Consider the following 22,854-nt stretch of genomic DNA (forward strand, 5'->3'; position numbering starts at 1 on the left):
AACTAAAAGTTTTTAGGATAATTTGGAGGTAATCTCAGAGGGAAGGCACTGTTAAGGAGGATCAGGAAAGGCTTCTTGTAGAAGGTGGGATTTGGGCTGAAACTTGAAGGAAGCCAGGGGAGCTAGGAGATGTAAACAAAAGAAAACTGAAAGCATGAGAGAGCCAGTGAAAGTGCCCCAAATCAGGGGATTCAAGGAACAACAAGAAAGTCAGTGTCACTGGATCACAGAATAAATATATAGAGGAAAGGAAGGTATAAGAAGGAAGAAAAGGTTGGAAGGGGCCAGGTTGTGAAGAGCTTTAAAAGCCAAACAGAGAATTTTATATTTGATCCTGGAGGCAACTGAGAACCACCGGAGTTTATTAAACAGAAGTTTGACATGGTCAGGCATTCACTTTAGGAAGATCAATTTCACAGATCAGTGGAGACTGGACTGGAGTGGGGAAACTTGAAGCAGGGAGACCAACCAGAAGGCTACTGCAATAGTCCAGGCATGAGCTGTGAGGGCCTGAAGCAGGGTGGTAGCAGTGTCAGAGGAGAGAAAGAGGCATAGGGATGGATAGAGGGATGGATAGATGGATGGATAGATACATACATAGATACATACATACATACATACATACATACATACATACACAGATACATAGATACAGATGGACATAGAGATACATATATAGATATCTCAAAGGTAGAAATGACAAAACTTGCCAATGGATTGGATATGGGGGCTGAGAAAGAATGAGGAGTCAAGGACCATACCTAGGTTACAGACCTCGGAGACTTAGAGGATAATGGTTCTCTAACAATAATAAAGAAGTTAAGAAGGGAAGGTCATAGGAAAAGTTAATGACTTCAGCTTTGGATATGCTGAGTTTCCTAAAATGGAATCAGGAGATCTGGATTCAAATCCCATCTCTGCAATGAGCTGTATGACCCAGGCAGATCATTAGACTTTGCTGGGCCTTGGTTTCCTTATCTGCAAAATGGGGATAAGGATTGCTGTGAGAAAAATGCTTTGTAAATTTTAACACACTATAGAAATATGAGCTATTAGTAGTAGTAAGAACAGATCTTACAGTTATATAATATTTTGTAGCTAGAAAGTAATGTTATATATATTTGTTGACCAGTCAATTAAAATCTAGGAGTTTAAGCTCAACTATAGCACTGTGTGTTACAAAGAAACCCTAAGGAACATTTTTCTCCCATAAGAAATAAATGATTTGAAGTCAGCCAAAACTGTTGAAATCTGGGGGAGGAGTGCCTAGATTGCAGTTTTGTCTGAGGAAGGTCTGGGGTTTTAGTGTCCTGCAAAGCCAATATAAGTCATCGACATGCTAAGGCACCCAAAAGAGCTAATAAAATCTTAGGATTCATTAAAAAAAGCATATTGTCTAGGCCTAGGGAGGTAAGAATCCCATTGCATTCTGCCCTAGTCAGATTTCATCTGTTCAGTTCTGAACATCAAATTTTAACTGGTAAGCTGGAGAATGCCCAAAGAAGATTAAATAGGATAGGAAACAACCTGGAGTCTATACCATCTGAGGACAGGGTAAAGAAGGAATAGAGGATGTTTAGCAGGGCAAAAATAAGGGACAGGGAATGAGAGGTATAGTCAGATAACTGAAGGGCTACGAGATGTCAGAGTGATTAGATTTGTTGTGCTCATGGTCAGTCAGGACTAAGGTGGAAGGTGAAAATGTAAGGCTTAATAGAAGGGAAAAAAATCCTTCAATTCCAACAATTAGAGCTACTCAAAAGTGCAATGGGCTGCCTCCGTCGGTTCTGGGTTTCATCATTTCATTGAAGATCTTCAACTGGGACCCACCTCTTAACAGACAGATGATGGATTCAAGATGCAGGATGAGACAGAAATTTTGGACATGTATAATATGGGAATTTAACTGTGCACATTTGTTACAAAGGCTTTTTTTTTTCCCAATGGGGGTGGTTTGGCGAGTGCAAGGGGAGACAGAATATAGTAGGAATAAAAAGAAAAACGGAAGTTGAGGCTGCTAAGGAACCTTAAGGGGTCCCTTGAACTTGTTCTTTTTGAGTTGCCATATTTTCCAGAAACACTAGACCTGGAGTATTCAGGAGGCTCTGAATCAAGAACAAAGCCTCCCCTTCCCCCCCTCCCCCAATATAATTTGACAAGACAAACAAAGATTGAGTAACTTGCCCAGTACCACACAGCTAGTATCTAAGGTCAAACTCGAAATCAGGTCTTCCTGACTTCAGGTCCAACATTTTATCCACTGTGCCACCTAGCAGCCTACCAAAAGAACAAAAATAAAAAGTTACGTGGACATAAAAAAGACCTGCAATTTTGTGTAATAACCCTTTTTTCCTGTTCTACTATGTACAGGCAAATGCCCATTCCAATGAATGTTTATTAAATGCAGAATAAAAATAACAATTTAATTTTAAAAATCTTTAGGCAGAGGCAGGATGACCTTTGTCTGGTACGATGGAGAGGGAATTCCTTCTTTCCTTGAGGAAGAAAGAGGTTATTTGTTGAACCTGACCTCTGGGAGCCCTTCCAACCCTCAAATTCTGTGAAATTATAGAACATCCATAAAGAAAAAATGTCTGATGGTCTCTCTAAAAAGACCATGCTGGAAAATCACCAAGCTTTGTGTTGGAGAGACAGGGAATGGGAAAATTCCCCTCATTTATCTCTGGAGCTGGACTGGATTAAACTCACACATTAAGCAGAAAGATACATTCTCAAATCAAAAAATCTACTGTATGTGTGTTCTCTATTCACCTCAGGGATCTATTTCTCTCCTAGAAGTGTTCAAAATCACTTTCCTTTCTGCATTCTCTCTCTTCTGGTGTTTCAAATTTTGCCTCATGTTCTGAATTACATCTTTGGCTACTGAAAAAACCAGTAGATTGTGATTGCTAAGGTACTGTCAGTAATCCTTGAAGAATTGTGGAGAGTAGGAGATGTCCTGAAAGAATGGGGAAAGTCAAAATATTTTCCTGATTTTCAAAATAAAGGAAGAAAACAGAGATGGAAAACTCTAACTTGTATTTCTGGCAAAATTCTAGAATGGATTATATTTAAAAGATAGTTCCAGAATGTGTAGAAAAGGAAACAATGATCTCCGAGAGGCTTCAGGGCTTCAGTAAGAACAGGACATACCAAATTAAACCTATTTCCTTTTCTGACAGGGTTTCCAAACTGGTAGATCAAAGAAATGTTTTTGTTCCAGATGGCAGAAATAGGACGAGGAATAGACAGAAACTGCAAAAAGTCTTGATGTGAGGAAAAACTTTTTAATAATGAGAACTACTTAAAATTGTAATGAGATGCCTTTGGAAATAGTACATTCCTGCTCTCTAGTCACTCAACTGGTAGATCAAAGAAATGCTAGAGATAAAGTTAATCTAAAGCATTTCAGTAAAGTATTTGACAAAATTTCTCATGCAATTCTTGAGGAAAAGATAGAGGGATGGAGACTAAAGGACATTACAATTAAATGGCTTTGGTCAAATAACCAGACCCAAAGAGTGGTCATGAAGGGTTTAATATCATTTTGGAAGGAAGTCTCTGGTGGATTGCCCTGGAGGAACAGTTCCTGGTCCAGTACTATTAAAAGAATTTTTTTTTAAATCAACGGACCTGGATGAAACCATAGATGGCATGCTGATCAAATGTTAAGAGGACTCAAAACCAAGAGAACTGACACACTGGATGACAGAGTCAGGATCCAAAAAATATCCTAACAGGCTGAAACATGGGACGGAATCTAGTAAGAAAATCAATAGGTACAACTTTGAAGTCTTATCCTGAGGCCCCAAAAATCAACCTTACAGGCACAAGATGAAGAAAGCAAAGTTAGAAAGTGGCTTGTTTCAGAAAGTTCAGGGGGTTTTAGTGGATTAGCATGAGTCAACAGTGTGACGTAGCATGCAAACATCCTACTGCGATCTTAAGCAGCATTATGATTAACAGCTGGAGAAGGCAATGGCAGAACACTCCAGCAGCTTTGCCAAGAAAAACCCAAATAGGGTCACGAAGAGTCAGACATGACTGAAAATGGTTGAACAACAACAACAAATTATTAATAGCATTTATACAGTGCCTACTATGTGCCAGGCACTGTACTAAGCACTTTACAAATATTATCTCACTTGATCCTCACAGCTGTGGGAAGTAGGTGCTATTGTTATCCCCATTTTACAGGTGAGGAAGTTGAGGCAAAGACAGGTTGAGTGACTTGCTTAGGGTCATGCAGGGTGACCCTTGGAGCGGCTTGCCATTTCCTTCTCCTGCTTATTTTGCAGATGAGGAAACTAAGGCAAAGAAGGTTAAGTGACTTGCCCAGGGTCACACAGCTAGTAAATATCTGGGGCTAGATTTTAACTCAAGACTTCCTGACTCCAGGTTTCATACTCTAACTACTGCACCACCTAGCTGCCCAAAGTGTCTAAGGTCATATTTGAATGCAGTCTTCACTGAGCCACCACTTATTTATTTGTTTGTTTTATTTGAGGCAGTTGGGGTTAAATGACTTGCCCAGGATCACACAGCCAGTAAGTGTCTGAAGCTAGGTCCTCTTCACTACAGGGCCAGTGCTCTATCCACTGCACACCCTCGCTACCCCTTAGCTCACTCATTTAAAGAGGCACAGGTTCCAAGAATACAAAGATGATAACTGTACTGTACAGCTCCTTCCTAGGACCACATTGGGAATGCTGTGGTTAGGTCTGGGTACCACGGTTTCAGAAAGACACTGGTAAACTGGAGAGCACTGAGAAGAGAGCAAGCAGAATGGTGCAGGGCTTCCAGCCTATGCCATCATCAGGGTAGTCTGAGGACAGGCTTAGCTTGGACTAGAAGACTAAGACGCAATATACTGCACCTATATTCAAGGACCTGCAGGGCTGCCATTTGCAAAAGGAATTCAGTGTGTTTTGTTCCAGGTGATGGAACTGAGAGGAAGGGAGAGAAATTGCAAAAAAAAACAAACCTTGTTTAGTCTTGACACGAGGACAAACTTGCCGACATTCTGAACTATTTGAAATTGTAACGGGCTGCCTTTGGAGGGAGGGGTGCCCTCCTTACCAGCAGTCTTCAAGCAAAGGCTGCTAGATGACCATGTATGGGGTTTGAGACAGTCATGACTCTCTTTTGAGTGGGGGATGAACTAAAGAGCCACTGAAGTCTCTAACAACCCTAAAATTCAGTGATCCCTTTGACTTCTCATTAAAAATGCTGCTATGGTGCCCTGGAAAAAGCCCTGGATGGAGAATCAGTGAGCTTGGGCTCTGCTACTCCAGCCTACGTGACATTAGCCAGCCCTGCAAGCTCCAGAGGGACGTGTTGAGAAGAGCCTGCCTCCCGTCCACAGAGGCACAGACAGTATGGCAGCTCCAGCGGCAAACAGCATTCCTGGAAGTTCATACATTCTTTGAGCTCTCTCAAAGGAAGGAAAACAATTGGCAAAACTCAGGAAGCCTTCTGATAGAGATGGGGGAGGGAGAGAAACATTGGGATGGTTAGGTGAGGCTTTAGAGAACAGAACCTATGGGAAGAGTCTACAGTTGCAGATGAGAGTTTAGCCCAGGGGTGGGGAAACACAAATATTATCTGAATCCTCTCCCATTCCCTTCCCCCTGATACAACCCCTATAAAGAAAAGAGTGTCCATTGTGAAATTAAGGGATGATTTGTATGCTGGAGGAGAACGATTTTTATTTTTGAGCAATGGGAACATTACGCCTGTTTTGTATTTTTCGTGATTTTTCTTGGGAAAGGGAGTGGGGGAGGAGGATTGGAATAGCTGGTTAGTTAAGAATTCATATAAGCGTGTGAATGGAACTACTCTGAGAGCCCAACAGGAGTAAAATCCAAGGGTTTCTAAGTAACTAAACAAAAAGTTAAAAACAAACAAACAAAAACCCAACTCTTACTGCTCCAGCTTTAAAGGAAATGCTTTTGAGCTATACATGTGTATATACGTGTATATGCATACACACATACATACACATACACATATATACTCACAGGGTCGCGAGGTGGCACCATAGTGCATAGAGCTCAGGGCCTGGAGTCAGGAAGACTCATCTTCCTGAGTTCAAATCTGACCTCAGCCACTTACTAGCTGGGTGACCCTGGGCAAGTCATTTAACCAAATGATCTGGAGGAGATGGCAAACCATTCCAGTATTTTTGCCCTTTCTTTCCCCCCCCCAAAAACAAAACAAAAAAACCCCAAACGGGGTGACAAAAAGTCACAAAAAGTTATAACCAGGTGAGTGGGGGAGGGGAGGAGGCCATGGCAAGCCTCAAAGTAAATGATGGCTATTAGATTGTCTGTCATAAGCACTGTTTACACATCAGTGTAAATCAGACCTGATAATGAGATAGATACAATGAAAAGTCAACTTTTAGGGCCCATGATCCCAGAAAGAAAAAGTGAGGGGTCTTGGACCAGAATCTGGGTTCATCCTCTAAGACTGAGGATTACTAACCATTTTAACAATTTGGGAAAGTGTAAGAAGGCATGGGTGGTTGTGGGGGAGGGGTAGGATAGGGGAAGCACCCAATTGTATCAGAGTATATGAGCGTGATTTTTCTGACTGCATTACACAGCTAAGTATAAAGGCCTTCTGGATTATCTGCTATTCCACACAGTGCTGTTCCATTAGTGCAGTGGTTCTCAAAACTTTTTGGTCTCAGATCAGGACCACTTCACTCTCTTAAAAATTACTGTGGACCTCAAAAGCTTTTGTTTATGTGGTTACATTTATCAGTATTTACTGTACTAGAAATTAAATGGAAATTTAAAAATATTTACTAATTCATTTAAAAATGATAGTAAACCCATTATGTGTTACTGTAAATAAAGTTTTATGAAAAATAACTATATTTTCCAAAAAAAATTAGTGAGAAGTATAATATTGTCTTTTATATTTTTGCAAATCTCTTTAATGTCTGGTTTAATAAAAGATAGCTGACTTTTCTACCTGCTTCTGCATTTAATCTGTTGTGATATATTATTTTAGTTGAACTATTTGAAAAAAATCTGGCCTTACATAGCTATGTAGTTGGGAAATGGAAGAACATTTTAATAGGAAAATTAGTATTAGTTGTCAATTAATTAGTTAATATAGTAATATATTACTACCTATCAGTAATAATATTATAATTAGTTTTAGTATTATTGTAAAAATACTTTTGACATCAAGGACCTTCTGAAATGTTCTCAGGAACCCTCAGGGGTGTTCAAGACCACACTTTGAGAACCACTGATCTCACACTCAACTATGATACATACATGACATGGCCACTGCTCTGTCTCAATATTCCAGGTCTTTCCTAAATATTAAATCCCAAGAACCACCAGTATGGGAGAGCAGACCACCTTGCTGCTCTTCCTATGCCCCCAAGGACTGCCTGCTGCCTCACCTGGGAGACGTTGGATTGCGTCTTCTCGCTCTCCCCATCACCCTCGGTCTTGTCCGTCAGGAGGCCCTGCACCTGGTACTCGAGCACATAGCTGTCAATGAAGCGCTCCAGCTCCTCAATCTCCTGAGAACGGCTGCTCCCTGCCTCGGAGGAGGCTGAAGCTGCTGAGGAGTTCTCCATCACGACTGCTCAGAAGCCCAGAGGGAAGACGCCTGAGGGAGAGCTGGTGGGAAAGGGAGGAGGAGGTGGGGAGGGGGGAGAGGAAGAGAGAAGAGAAAGGAGACAACAGACAAGACAGGCATGAAATTCTTCCCATATTTGTAAGAGGCACCTATACGTACAAGGCACTTTCTACTTTTCAAAGAAATTTTACATCCATTAGCTCATTTGCTCAGAAAGGAGGCATGGCATCATGGAAAGATTACTGGGCATAGTGTTGGGAGACCTAGGCTTGAAAACTGACTCTGACACTTAACTAGATGTGTGACAATGAGCAAGCAACTTTATCTTTGCACAGTAGGATCACAGGTCTACGATTGGCAGGAACCTTGTAGATCAACTTGTCCAATCCCCTTATTTTACAAATGAAGAAAATTAGGTCCCTGGAGGTTAAATGCCTGGACCAAGATTATTCAGAAGAACATAATCAGAAAGACTTGAGCCCAGGTCCTTTGATTCCAGAGGCAGTGGTGGTGTTTTTTTGTTTTGTTTTGTTTTTTCTTTAAATTAATTTTTTAATTAATTTTATTTTTTGTTACATTTTACTTCACATTGGAAGGCCAATATTTGATATAGAAATTTACAGATACCTATGTCTATCTCTATCTGGAACTATGCAATACATACTTCCACATATCAGTTCTTTCTCTGGAGATGGATTGCACTTTTCTTCCTAAGTCCTTTGTGGTTGATTTAAATGATCACACAACACAGACTAGCTCTTAGTCACTTACAGTATTGCTCTTCAAACAATGTTGCTGTTACTGAATACACACTCTCTTGGTTGCACCTGTTTTACTCTGCATTATTTCATGCAAATCTTTCCATGCTTTTCTGAAATCGTCTTGCTCATCATTTTTTACTGAACGGTAGTATTCCATCACAATCACACGCCACAAACTTGTTCAGCCAAACCCCAACTGATGGGTGTCTCTGCAATTTCCAGTTCTTTGCCACCACAAAGAGAGCTGCTATAAAAATTTCAGAACACATAAGTTCTTTTCATTTTTCTCTGATCCTCTTGGGAAACAGACCTAATAATGGTATTGATGTTCTTTACTGTCATATGCTGCTGTTTCTCTGGGCTTTAGTTTTCTAACATAAAATGGAGATATTACTTGCACTATCTCATAGGAGGTAAACATTTTATAAGTCTTAAAGTTCTACAGAAACACGCTATTACTGTTATTAATCAATCCTTGCCAGAGCATTTCAAAGGTAGGAAGAGTATTATTCTTCTTATTTTATGGATGACCTCATTACTGTACTGAAACGCCTCTCTTCAATGACACCAATGACCTACCTGTCAGGCCAGTCTTTCTCAGTCTTCACTTTCCTTGACCATTCTGTAGCATTTAAGAGTGCTGTCAACTCCTTCCTTATGGATACTCTCTCTTCTCTTGGTTACCATGACAGTGCTCTCAGATGAACCCGGACAAGTCATTTAACCAGTCATTGGTCTAGACAACTCTCCAAAACTGTAAGTTGAAGAGTAAATACCAACCTGCATTGGTAAAGGGAGCTCCCCATACCAATGAAAGCAAAGTTCCAGTTTCCATCCCTCTTCTATATTTTGTATATTATTTACAGATGCATTCATTGTCTCCTTCTAATAAAGTACTGAAGAAAGAACCAAATTTGGAATCTGAAGCCCTGGGTTCAGTTCCCAGCTCTGGGACTTTTTCTTTACTTTGTGTATGTTCTGTTTATATATAGAAGCATGGCTTAGTGGATAGAGAGCTGGCCTCAAAGCCAGGAAGACCTAGGTTCAAGTCCTGACTCTGATACATGCTAGTTTTTACAACCCTAGGCAATCACTTAAAACACTCAGTACTCTGGGCAAGTCTCAAAGGATATAGTTGCAGAGATGGTGCTGGCCTGCATTAGTAGAGAGAATTTCTTCACCTCAAAGTCCCTCATACCAATGAAATTGTAGGTCCATTCCCTATCTCTATACTATATTTTATATTTTATATATGCAACATATTATCTCCTCCTGATAAAATATAAACTCCTTGAATAAAATTAAGGGGTGAGAGAGGATTATACTGGGAGAAGGAGAAAGGGAGAGGTAGAAGGGGGTAAATTATGTCACGTGAAATGGACAAGAAAAGGCTTTTACAGTGGAGGGGAAATGGGGGAAGGTGAGAAGAAATGAGTAAATCTTATTCTCATAGGATTTGGCTTAAGGAGGGAATAACATACACACTCAATTGGGTATGGAAATCTATCTTACCCTACAGGAAAATGGGAGGGAAGTGGACAAGAGAGCAGGGGACAATAGAGGGGAGGGCAGATTGGGGGAGGGGGTAATCAGAAGCAAACATTTCTGAGGAGGGACAGGGTCAAAAGAGAGAATAGAATAAATGGGATAGGATGAAGGGAAATAGACTTAGTTTTTCACAACACGACTACTATGGAAGTGTTTCGCATGACTACCTGAACCTGTAACAAGTTGCTTGCCTTTTCAGTGAGGGTGGGTGGGGATGGAGGAAGGGAGAAAATTTGAACCCCAAAGTTTTAAAAACATATGTTAAAAAATTGTTTTCACATGCAAGTGGGAAATAAGAAATACAGGAAATGGGGTTTAGAAATCTATCCTGCCCTACAGGAAAATAGAAGGGGAAGGGGACAAGGGAGGGGGAGATAGAAGAGAGGGCAGATTAGGGGAAGGGGTATTCAGAATGCATGCCATCTTGGGGTGAGGGGAAGGATGAGATGGGGAGAAAATATGGAACTCAAAATCTTGTGGAAGTGAATGTTGAAAACTAAAAATAAATAAATTATATATGTATATATGTGTATATATATAATGTGTATATATATGTGCATATGTATATGTGTGTGTGTGTGTGTGTGTGTGTGTGTGTGTGTGTGTGTGTATAAAAATATAAAAACTCCTGGAGGGCAGAGACTGTTTCATTTCTGTCTTTGTAACCTCTAGTGCCTAGCACTGGGCTTGATTAAATGCTCATTGACTGAGTAACTGATCTTCATCTGGATATCAGTTTGCACCTCAAACTCAGTGGTTAAAAATGAAGTCACCCCCGAAGCTTCAGTTTCTCTACATTGGATCATTTTTCCAGTCATCCAGTCCCCAAACTACGTAGAATCATATTTCTAGAGATGGAAGGAATCTCCGAAGCCTTCCACTTCAATCTCTTCACTTTACAGATGAGAAAACTGAGATTTGGGGAAGTTAACCCATAGTTTTAAATGGATTGCATCTTCCCTCCTTGCTTTCCTCTTTCAACCTCTTTCCCAACTTGGACTGCCCAGAACTCATACAGACTGACCACTTACATGGCTTGGTTGCTGAGACTGGATCCACCAACACCATTCCTTCCAACAAGATAGAGGGCCACCAGATATTAGCACTTGTCCTACTTCTATGCCCTGCAGACCCTGGCCCTGTCATTTGACCTACTGAAATAATGCAAGGACCTCTGGGCCTTGCTATCCACCCTACCTCTAGACATTTATGACTTTAATATAAAAAAAAATTGAGGCCCAAGTAACTTAGTCAAATGCTAAACCCACAAGTTAAAGGCAATGCTAGGACTAGAATACAGGACAAAGATGAGACAAAACACTTAGAATTTGCTGCCTTGAAGGCAAAGTCCTCCCAGTTGTTTCTTTGTATCCCTACTACCTACCACAATGCTCAGAACAGAGCAGGTGTTGAATAAATGCTTTGTGACTAATTGAGAAATGCAGAAGATGGATCCAACCTATTACCCAATTTCACTCCTCAATGTGGAAGGGACATACTCTCCTAAAACGGGATATGGTAAAGGACATGGTAATTTCTGTGCTCTTCAAGAATCCACCAAGTCTAAGGGACCTAGACTGTCTATGGCTAGGACTTTTTTATGCCTTTAGGTGACCAAGAAACTACATCACAAAAAGCCTGGCCAATCAGGTCCTGGGGATAGTTCTATCTTTTTTTTTTTTTTCCAAGAAAGCTAATCTCTAAGGATTAGACCAGGAAGAGGGATCTGGGCTTCTTGCATTTTGTGTGGGGCATGGGGAGGGAAAGAAGCTGCATCAGAGAAACTGGTAAATATTAGTCCTATCACACTAGGGAAACAGCCACCATCCTAATTCTGATTATGATAAGTTAAACCCAACAAAGAAATAACAACATAGACCTCAGACTTCTCAGACACTCTTCATTTTGTTCTGTATTTTTCTAATGCACTTATCATTTCATATTATATATTACATGTCGGTGTTTTATCACCTCACTAGGCCTTGAGGACTGAATCCAAGCCTTATCTAAATCTCCCCAGCTTAGCACACTGACTTGTACAGAGTAAGTGTTTAATAATGTTTGCTGTATTTTATTGGACATCCTGCCAAATAATCACATAATGTCAGAACTGGGAAGGACCTTAGAGTCCATTCAATTAAAAAAAAAAACCACTTCCCCCCTCACCTCTCCCTCTTTCCAGCTCCCCTTTTATGTACTGTCCTTCCCTACTAAAATGTCCTCTATGAGAGTAGGAACTGTCTTGTTTTTTTTCTTTTCTTTTGTATCCACAGTGTTTAACACTGTCTGTCTGTCTATCCATCTATCTATCTATCTATCTATCTATCTATCTATCTATCTATCTATCTATCTATCTATCTATCTATCTATATCTATAACATGAAGAACCTGAAGCCTAGAGAAGAGAAGTAACCAGTCCAGGGTTACAGTCAGGTGGTGACAGGGCCAAGATTAGAACAGGGACAGCTCTGAATCTCGGTCCAGTCTTTGCTCCACCATACCCCTTCTTTTATGAAGTCTCCCCTCCACTGATTCCACAGGATCTCTCCTGTCTCTGAATAGCTAATGCAATTATAACCTGAGCAAGTGTTTAGCATTCAATTGCTATCTAATTGTTTCAAATGTGCACATTTTATTTCCCCAACAAGACTACAAACTCTCCAGGGCAGGAATAATGCCTTATACTTCTTTGCATCCCATGCAGGGGCTAATACAATCCTGGACACACAGTGGGTAGACTGACTGATGGTTAATGACGATGATATCCCAGAGAAGACTGTGAAGTCCTGGAGCACTACCTTCTCTGCAGAAGAGTGAGGGTGACAGCTGATGCCTAGGGCAGCCTATTATTCCTCGAAGACTCATGGAGATCTTATCGAAGATACCTTGGCAGACTTTACAGGTTCTGCCTGAGCACCAGGTTTGCTATCCCCGGAGTGACTCCAGAAGTTTGACACTGAGCAGGTTCCAAGAGGCTCAAATATCTGGTGCTTCTTGTCTTGCCTTGGCCTGGCTCCTTTTGCCTGCTCCCTCCTGCAGGCCTCTGACCTAAGATGAAGTGTTATCTGTACAAAGGCATCTCAGGAAGGCAGCAAGATTTCATTGTGCCGGTGGTAAATCTAGAGGACAGAGTCATGGATCATACAAAGATTTGGAGCTGGAAAAAAAATGAGCAAGTCAACTAGTCCAACCTTCTCTTTCTGTAGATAAGTAAACTGAGGCCCAGAGAAATTAAGTGATTTTACCACAGTCACACAGGTAGGGAATATCAAGAGCTAAGTTCAGGACTTCTGATCATGACAAGGCAGGCAGCTGCCTAGAGCACAACAGGCAGTGGGATATGACATGGAACACTTTATTATTATTACTTCTAATAAGTACATACATCTTTAATATCAGGAAATTCTAAGGAACACTTTTATTATTACTTTTAAAAAATGCACTTATCTTTAATACTAGAAAATTCTAAGAAGTACTTTTATTATTATTTTTAACAAATGCACATCTCATTAATACCAGGAAATTCTACTCTCCAGGGTACATTAGTATTGAGTTTTTCATACATCAGGTCTCATAGGAGACCAGGAGGGTTCAAACCTCCAGCAGAAAGGGGCACAATTTTCAAAACCATCCCTTGGACTTACAATACCTTGAACTGGCTGTGGTCCCAGAGAGACCCCTTCCTCTCCAATATTCAATATTTGTTCTCACAACCAGGGACCTAAAATGAATTTTTAAGGGATCTGAGGAATAACTGAGGCATATCCCTAATGTGATATAAAGTTTTCCCCAGATACTTCACAGGACTCTGAACTCTTAACAACTCTCATTTCAAACTCATCATACAAAAATGCTTTGTTTCTTTTCTCTCCAACTAGAACATAAACTGTTGAGCAGCCACCATATCTTTCACTTTTTCTCTCTCCCCCATGGTGCCTAGCAAAGGTCTGGGTAAACAGGGCACTTTTGGTAAATAGCTGCTGGACAAAGAATGAATGTCAGGGAGAACAAGTAAGCCCTCCCTTCTCTGTCCCTCCACCCACTCCCCAAAGCTATTTCTTGTAGTGCCCTACAGAATCAGTCCAGACTAGAATTCTGACCCAGTTTGGCAGACTGATGCTCTCAGTTTTGGGGTGACTCATCTATAAAACAAGACCATGAGAAGTTCACAGTTCTGTGCTGCTGATTCTCACATCCACTTATCTGGTACTACCTTTTCTTCTGATGACGTAGCCTTGTACCTCCAACTCTCTATTGAACATTTTGAATTATATGTCTTGTAGAGGGGACATCTGAAACTCAACATGTCCAAAATGGAACTTATCTTTTCCCCAAAATCCTCCCATGGTCCTCCCAGTCATCAAGGCTCACAACCTAGGTATCATCCTTGACTCCTGCCTTACTATCCCTCAAGGATCCCTCATATCCAATCTGTTGCCAAGGTCTGTTAATTTCTTTCTTTTTTATGCAAAGAGTATTTTATTTTTTCCAATTACATGTAAAGAAAGTTTTCAACACTGTTTTCTTAATAAGATTTTGAGTTCCAAATTTTTCTCCCTTCCTCTGCTTCCGCCCTCCCTAAGACAGTAAGCAATCTGATACAGGTTACACATGAGCAATCACATTAAACGTATTTCCACACTAGTCATGTTGTAAAAGAAGAAACAGAACAAAAGGGGATAAAAACCATGAAAAAAAAAGAAAGTGAAAATAGTATGCTTTGATCTGCATTCAGGGTGAACAATGTCCTCCTGGTTCTGCTCACTTCACTCAGCATCATTAAGTGCAAGTCTTTCCAGGATCTTCTGAAATCCACAAGGTCTGTTAATTTCATACCTGCAACATTTCTCCCATCTCTTCCCCTTTTCTCCTCTAACACTGTTCCCACTCTTAGGCAAGTCCTCATCACCTCACGCCTGGACTTCTGCAAAAGCCTGCTGGTAGGTCCACCTGCCTTAAGTCTCTCCCCATTCTGATCCACTCTCCATTCACTCACCAAAGTGATTTTCCTAAAACACAAGACCTTCCACATCACTCCTCCATACTAAACTCTAGGGACTCCCTATACCTCCAGGACCAAATATAAAATCCCATTTGGCATTCAAAGCCCTTCATAACCTGGCTTCTCCTACCTTTCCAGTCTTCTTATACCTTACACTTCCCCATTTCCCACCACAAACTCTTTAATCTAGTGACATTGGCCTCCTTGCTGTTCTCAAAACAAGACACTTATCTCATGACTCCAGACATTTTCACTGGCTGTCTCTCTCATCTGACAACATCCTCTCTTACCTCCTTATTCCCTGGCTTCCTACAAGTTCCAGCTAAAACACCACCCTCTACAAGAAACCTTTGCCATTCCCCTTCATTCTAGTGCCTTCCCTCTACTGATTATTTCCAGTTTATCCTATATGTGGTTTGTACACAATTGTTTGCATATTGTCTCCTTCATTAGACTGTAAGCTCCTGGAAGGCAGGCATTGTCTTTTGTCTCTTTTCAAAGCCTCAGCAAGCAACACAGTGTCTACTCTAGCACATAGCAAATGCTTAATAAATCTCAATTGACTAAGGAAAACAGGAAATATTGACATCTATCATCATCAATACCTCTAGCCTATGGGACCAGAGCTCTTCTTGGCTCACCCTCTGAAGCATCAGACCGTTCTCTGGTTCTGTTAGGATCCCCCCATTGCCTTTTCACTGCGATGTCACTGGGTCTCCCAACTTCTTGCCAACTGCTCTTACTCGACTATACCCTGTCCTCCTTTAGTGCTGCTCTTCCGACTTTGGAAATGACTGGAAGTTTCTCAAGGGGAGCAGAGCTTTAGGGGACAAGACTGAGTCATTTTCTCAAACTATAGAATCAAGGGCCCTTCAGCCTTGAAAGAGTAGTGGGCATCATAACAGAAGTTTATATCATCATGTGCTTTTAGGTTTTTTGTTGTTGTTGGGGGAGGTGGGAGGCACAGGGCAGAATGAGTAATAATCACTAACATCAAAATAATAGTAATAGTATTCGTTGTCGTTTAGTCATTTCCAACTCTCGGTGATCCCATTTGAGGTTTTCTTGGCAGAGATACTGCAGTGGTTTGCCATGTCCTTCTCCAGCTCATTTTACAGATGAGGAAACTGAGGCAAAAAGGTTTAGTGAGTTGCCCAGGGTCAGTGTCTGAGGCCAGATTTGAACTCATGGAGATGAGTCTTCCTGATTCCAGGCCCAGCACGCTATCCAATGTACCACCTAGCTGCCCAGCAACAGTTTTAAGAGCTAGTATTTATATAGCCCTGACAGGGCTTAAAGGTTTGCAAAGAATTCTGCATGTTATCTCTTTTGAATTTCACAACAGCCCTATCAGATGGGTTCCTATTATTATTTCCATTTTATAGATAGGATAAATAAGGTAGTGAGCAGGTTAAGTGATCTGTCCAGAGTTAGACAACTAGTAAATACCTGAGGTAGGATCTGAACTCAGGTCTTTCTGGCTCTGCATTTAGCACTCTTACCCACTGAACCACCTAACTGCCTAATAAGTGATCTTTATACATGATAATGCAGTTTGCAAAGATTTTGCATACAGAATCTCATTTAAGCTTCAGGATAACCTCGCAAGGCAAGCACAAATATTATTCTCTCCATTTTGTGGGGGTTTTTTTTGTGAGGCAATTGGGGTTAAGTGACTTGCCCAAGGTCACACAGCTAGTAAGTGTTAAGTGTCTGAAGTCAAATTTGAACTCAGATCCTCCTGACTCCAAGGGCAGAGCTTTATCCACTGTGCCACCTAGCTGCCCCATTCTCTCCATTTTGAAGAGGAGAAGCCTGAGGCTAAGAAAGCTTCAATGACGTGTCCATAAGTGACACAGTAAGAACTCAAACTCCAGGCTTCCTGATACCAAGAACAGTCCTCTTGTCCACTGCTTCATCAATCTAGAGCTTTACCCTTTCTAAGCCCTCTAAAAATGTGGACTCAATGGTCACTAGAGCCACAGGGAGAGAATGCTAATCCTGGAGTCACAAAGACCTGAGTTCAAATCTTGCCTCAAAACACATCCTGAGTGACCCTGGGCTCTGTCTGTCTCAGTTTCCTCATCTGTAAAATACAGACTTGTTGTGAGGATAAAATGAGATATTTGTAAAGTTACTTTGCAAACATTAAAATACTAAAAGACACTATTATTGTTATTGTTGCTATTATTGTTTTGCACCACCCAGTAGAGTCCTTGCATCCTAGGCACAGGGGCTGATTTCCCCTAATGTCTCCAATGTCCAGCTCAATTTCTACCTCACTGGTAGTCATTTAACAAATATTAATTGAATTGAATACAATTGAGTCAATCCCCAAGGCAGTTATCAAGCATTTATTAAGTTCTACTGTGGGCCAGGTACTTTTCTAAGTGCTAAGGCAAAAAAACTCTCCAGCTCTCAAGAAGTTCATATTCTAACAAATAGAGAAGAAAAAAGGAATAAAAGGAGAATGAAAATCTCTGGATTGTTTCCTGGCTGGGAGAATAACAGAGACAGGTTGTACCTATATGTCATAATAAAACAGCTCATTGAGCTGGATAGTACAAGCAGTGCTATTCCCATTTTACAGATGAGGAAGCAGAGAAATGAAAGGATATGTCCATATTCATAAAGCATTCTGGGATCAGAATATGAATCCCAATTTCCTGTTTCAAAATATGGAACTCATTCCATGTGCCCAGCACTGGATTTAATTATTGCCTCCTTATTTTCTATCTACATGACCACAGAATCATAGATCTTCTGAATTGGAAGGGATCACAGATTTCACTGAGCATAATTCCCCCTACAACTTCTCAGACAAGCTGATGCCCTTTCCTGAGCTTCTGTTTCCTCAACTGTTAGAGGAAAATGTTGACAGATGATCTTTAAAGATCCTTCCAGCGCTAACATTCTATAATTCTGAGAAGAGAAAGACTCTCTTCCTGTAAACCAAATCCTTTTTTTTTTCTTTTGGTCACAATTGTATTGATGCCTTCTTTTTTCAGTAGTCATTTCCCCACTGACATCCCCTTCCCTTCCTTCCCTAGTGAACATGTTATTGTAACACAGAAAAGTTAAGCAAACCCAATCAGTAACCTGACTATGCGTGGCAATGTAGTTGGCATTGCACAAACGTAGTCTCTCACCTCTCTGCAGGGAGGAGGGAAGCACGCTTCATCATCTGCTTTTTTGGATCAAGACTGCCCACTGCAATCGATACTTGATTCTTGCTATCTGTGAGTAGTCACAGGGATCCCATTTCTCTCAATATCAACTTCCTTCTCTCTCTACCCTGAACCAGAAAGTGATGGAGTAGAAGGAAACAAAAGAATCTATAAATTGTGGTATCCCAGGAAAGGACAGAAGATCTCTCTCTGCTGGGGATGCAGATAAAGTAGTTAATGTAAGGCTTTTTTTTTTTTAATTAAGCAGGCTGACCACCTGAGGACAGCAGAAAAGACTAAGAAAAGCTCCTCTGGCATTTACTTTTCAACGCGGATTTATGGCACAGTGCGGACAAATAATGTGCTGAGAGTCATTTGTGGTTGTCTGGTGGGGAGGAAAAAAATCCTGAAATTCCTTTGTATGAAGTCACTTCCCATCAGGACCTCTGAAAGAATTATAGTTTTATCCAGGCATCTAGGGGCATGTGCCTCAGCTGGGAACTGAATTTTAAGCCAGTGATGGAACTATTGCTGTCTTTTTGAGGCCACTAAAAACTTATCCCTGGCTTTTTATAGATATGACCCCTTGTTCTAAGCCCTTAAATATTTTCCCCTTATTTTTAATCAACTCTTAATCAACCATGTCAGACCTGAGAAATGCAAAGGTGGAATGCTGGCTTTCCCTCACATAGCAGACTTCTGTAATTCTTATGTGAAAAGAGACACCCTTTAAACCCTCATTGCCCAAACTTACTGCTAGCCCTGATGCTCAAGGTCTTTGGGGATGCACCACCCAACACACTCTCCATTGCAAAGGATTGCAATCTTTTTTTTGTGCCAAGGACCCTTAGGCAAACTGCTGAAGCCTAAGGACCCCATGTCAGAATAATGTTTTTAAATGCATAAAATAGAATTCCTAGGATTAGAGAGGAAAACAAAAGTCAGCTAAAATAAAGATGCAATTTTTTACCTTCTGAATTCATTGACCACCTCACCCCCCACTCCCACCCACAGCAATCTAGCTATAGAGCCCTTGGGAGTCTCTGGGCCCTAGAACTCAAAGATGGTCAGCTGAAACATAGATCCTGTGATTACCCTATACCACTGACAAATGCTATTAGTGACTGTAAAATTAGACAATCCCTTTAAGTCCACCCTGGGCTTTAAAAGAGATTACCTCTTTCTCCTTCCCTTCATCCTCAGGAATGAATAGAGTAACCTACAGTTCAAATAAGGTCCTTCTTGTGATTGGCTCTCATTCTACACCCTGTTATTTCCATAGGAAAACCCTTCATTTTAGGGCCTAATCAGGCAGGGCCAAGGAGGAATGAATCAGTAAGCACTTACTCTCCTGTCTCGCCTTCTGGAATTCCTCTCCATGTTCTCCTCTCTGGCCCATTCAGTCCCTTGTCAGAATCCTCCCACTCACTATCACATTGCAAGGCTTCAATGCTGAAGTATGAAGGGGGGGAGGGGGGCCTCACCAAGACTGGGTATACAAACCACTCGTGTTTACGAAGCACCTCACCTACAGGATGTCAGCTTGTTCCTCACCCCTGGGGAAGTAAGAAGTGTGAGCATTATCACCTCCACTTCAGAGATGAGGAAGCTAAAGTGTGAGAGAGCCCATAGTTACACAGAAAGTCTGCAGCAGGGCCCTGGAATGAAGCCAGGTTCTCTTGCCTTCGACTCCAAAGGCTCCTTCCCCTGCAGTCTTGTGTCTGGGTCAAAAGCCTGCTCACACACAAGCTTTCGTACCTTCTGGGTACCTCATTCAGCTACTAGGGAAATTCTCCCAGAAACAGTAAAATCTCTATTTCTTCTTATTCAACTGATTTGCTGTGGAATTTTCCTTTTTACCTGGTCTAAAGGGGATGATAATAGCACCTACCTCCCAAGGATGTTGTGACGATCAACTGAGATAATATTTGGAAAGCTCTTAGCTGAGGGTCTGGTATACAGCAGGCACTTAACAAATGCTTGTTCCCTTCTCGTGATCAAATTTTTAAAAGATCTCAAGTCCTTTACTGTTTCTTGCTTTTCTTTTCTCTCTATCCATTTCATTTAGATTGTTTACTCCCACTTAAATCCCCTTGATACCTAGCTCTCTCCATTGCTTTCATGCTCTCTTCTCTCCATTTTCTTCCCCTTCTCTACCTCCCTTTCTGCCCTTATCTGCAACTCTACCTAACCTCTTTCAAAGATAGAGACAGAGAGAGAAAGAGAAACACACATAGAGAGCAACAAAGATAAAGAGACAGGGACAGAGAGAGAAAGGAAGAGAGAGAGAGAGACAGAGAGAGAGAGAGAGAGAGAGAGAGAGAGAGAGAGAGAGAGACAGAGAGAGAGAGAGAGAGACAGAGAGAGACAGAGGGAGAGAGACAGAGAGGAAAGACAGACAGAAAGAGACAGAGAGAAACAGAGAGAGAAACGCTTCACACAAGCACCTCACCTTTCCCATTTTTTACCAACTAGCACAGGTGGCCTAGTCATGGAGCACAGCTATATGGATACCCTCCACTGGAAGATCTGGTCTATGGAGATCACCCTGTGGAAAATGTGGAGGGGGAGGGCCAACCAACAGTCCTGGGACTGAATATCAGGGAACCTGAAGGTGTATACAGCATTCTGTCACAAACTCCAGGAAATAACAACATTCAAGGTATTCCAGTCTCCATCTGTGTAGTCTTCAAGATCCTGCTGAAGTACCACTTCCACTTAAGAGGTCTTCCTTGGCCAGCCTGGGTACCAGCTGACTGCTCCTATTTGTGTACTTCCTCACTTCCTGTTTTACTTTGTTGTGGGGGTTTCTATATTATTTCACAAATGCCCATCCCTTATTTTACCATCTAGATTGTAAGCTCTTAAATTTTTTGATAATGTTTGTTTACATCATACCTTTTGGTTTCCATAGTAATTTACAAATTTTATCTCCATGATCTCACTGGTATTGGTAGCTACCTTTCAAAGTAGCTTGTTATTTTCTGTATTTGTTACATGAGGGAATAAGCTCAAAGTTCAGTGACTTGTCCAAGGCCACATAGTAAGAGGTAGAGCTTGAATCTGAATCCAGGTCTTCTGATTCCAAATCCAATGCTCTTTCCTCTATAACTTATCGCACTTTCACTCTTGAGAAGAAACATGAATATTTATTTTTATTCTCCCACATTACTTAGCCTACACACACACATATGCTCTGGTAGTCCCTTCACCTAACACAATACCTTGCACATAACAAATATTTAATAAATACTTGTTCAAATGGATTGATCTCACTTTTCTCATCTGTTAAAATGAAGGCATTAGACTAAATTATTTCCAAGGGCTCTTCCAGTTTCAACTTACAATCACTTGATTCATGTAGAATAGGTGTCTACTTAGCTTTCACTAAAACTTCCTGTACCTTCAATGAAAGAAAACATATTCCAGAGTCTACTATACATATGTACCTAAGAAAAAAAAATGGACTAATTAATTTCAATAGGATAAGATGTTTACCAAAACATTCCCCCATGCCCCCTGGCAAGCTTCTTGCACTCCTTGAGAGTATGCCTCCCTGGGATCCCCTGACACAGAAGGGAGTCAGTTAACAGTCATCAAACATTTATTACACATTTACAATGTGCCAGACACTGTGCTAATTGGTAGGTATACTGAAGAAGTCCCTGCCCTCAAGGAGCTTACATTCTAACAGGGTAGACAATATGTAAATAATTAGCTACACACAAGATACATAAAGGAAAATGGAGGGTAACCTCAGAGGGGAAGGCACTAGCAGTCAGGGGAAGCAGGAAAGACTTCTTGCAGAAGTTGACATTTGAGCTGAGTCTTGAGCTGAGCCAGTGAAAGTAAGAAGTAAAAGTGAGGAGAAAGCATTCCAGACACCGGGGGACAGCCAAAGTCACCAAGACCAAAGATAAAGACTGAAGTGCAGGGGAAACCAATTAGAAGGCTGGGAAATGAAATACACTCCTACACCAATCTTCTGCCTTGTAATTAGGCTGCAGAAGCAATAGTATATGGGAAAGAACCGTCAAAACACTGAGTCCAAAGGGGAAAAGGAAGAGGGAGCCTTCAGTGGAAACCTTGACAAAACATACAGTGAAGTCACCAAGATCTGGAAATAGTACAGATAAGACATGAGTGAACATTAGTGGCCTTGGGAAAAGAATATGTGCCAGCTTGTCCCGTGTCTCTGCCACAGAATTCAGAACTGTGCAACGTGCTGCCTTGCTCTCTAACAGTTTCATGAGCACAGCTCCTGTCTATCTAAATACATAAACAACTTCTTTTGTATCCCTTGCATCTCCCCAACCAGGACAGGACACATAGAAAGGCCCTCCCTAAATACTTTCCAATAACTGTTTCAATCACAACCCCACCCTGCCTCCAAATCTGACTAGTATCATGAGGAAAGTACTCTTAGTAACAGTGACCTCAGTAAGAAAATGACAGTTAAAGTAACGAAGATGAAGGGAATAGAACTGATAAAAAAAAAAATAAGCAAAACATCTTTATTTGAACTGAGAGAAATTTAATAAAAACTTTCACAGTAAATATATATTATAGGGTCCAGTTAATTTTCAGTGTATACCTAAATACTCTTTTGTCTTTCAAAAAAATCTCATTTTAAGGATAAGCCCTATCTTTGGAGGCAGAGTATGTTTGTTATATTTAGATCAGGGTAATATTTGCTTGGGGCAGCTAGGTAGTACAGTAAATAGTGCACTGGGCCTAGAATTAGGATGACCTGATTGAGAACTCAGCCTCA

At 41.0% G+C, this 22,854-nt stretch overlaps 1 protein-coding gene across 7 annotated transcripts in view; it reads right to left on the reverse strand.

Moving 5' to 3' along the window:
* CTIF (cap binding complex dependent translation initiation factor) overlaps positions 1–22,854 on the reverse strand; it is a 479,887-nt gene that overhangs the window by 346,579 nt on the left and 110,454 nt on the right. For 6 of the 7 annotated variants that reach the window (XM_078153268.1, XM_078153267.1, XM_078153265.1 and 3 more), the window contains one exon: positions 7,424–7,646. In XM_078153268.1, the coding sequence (XP_078009394.1) occupies positions 7,424–7,603 (180 nt within the window). In that variant the 5' untranslated portion in view covers positions 7,604–7,646. Of the gene's footprint in view, positions 1–7,423; positions 7,647–8,945; positions 9,121–22,854 lie in introns of all 7 variants that reach the window. The other variant, XM_078153266.1, reaches the window with a different exon arrangement.

The sequence above is a fragment of the Phascolarctos cinereus genome, unplaced genomic scaffold (assembly GCF_003287225.1).
Source record: "Phascolarctos cinereus isolate Bilbo 61053 unplaced genomic scaffold, phaCin_HiC Scaffold_4;HRSCAF=312, whole genome shotgun sequence".
In the NCBI taxonomy this organism is placed as follows: domain Eukaryota; kingdom Metazoa; phylum Chordata; class Mammalia; order Diprotodontia; family Phascolarctidae; genus Phascolarctos; species Phascolarctos cinereus.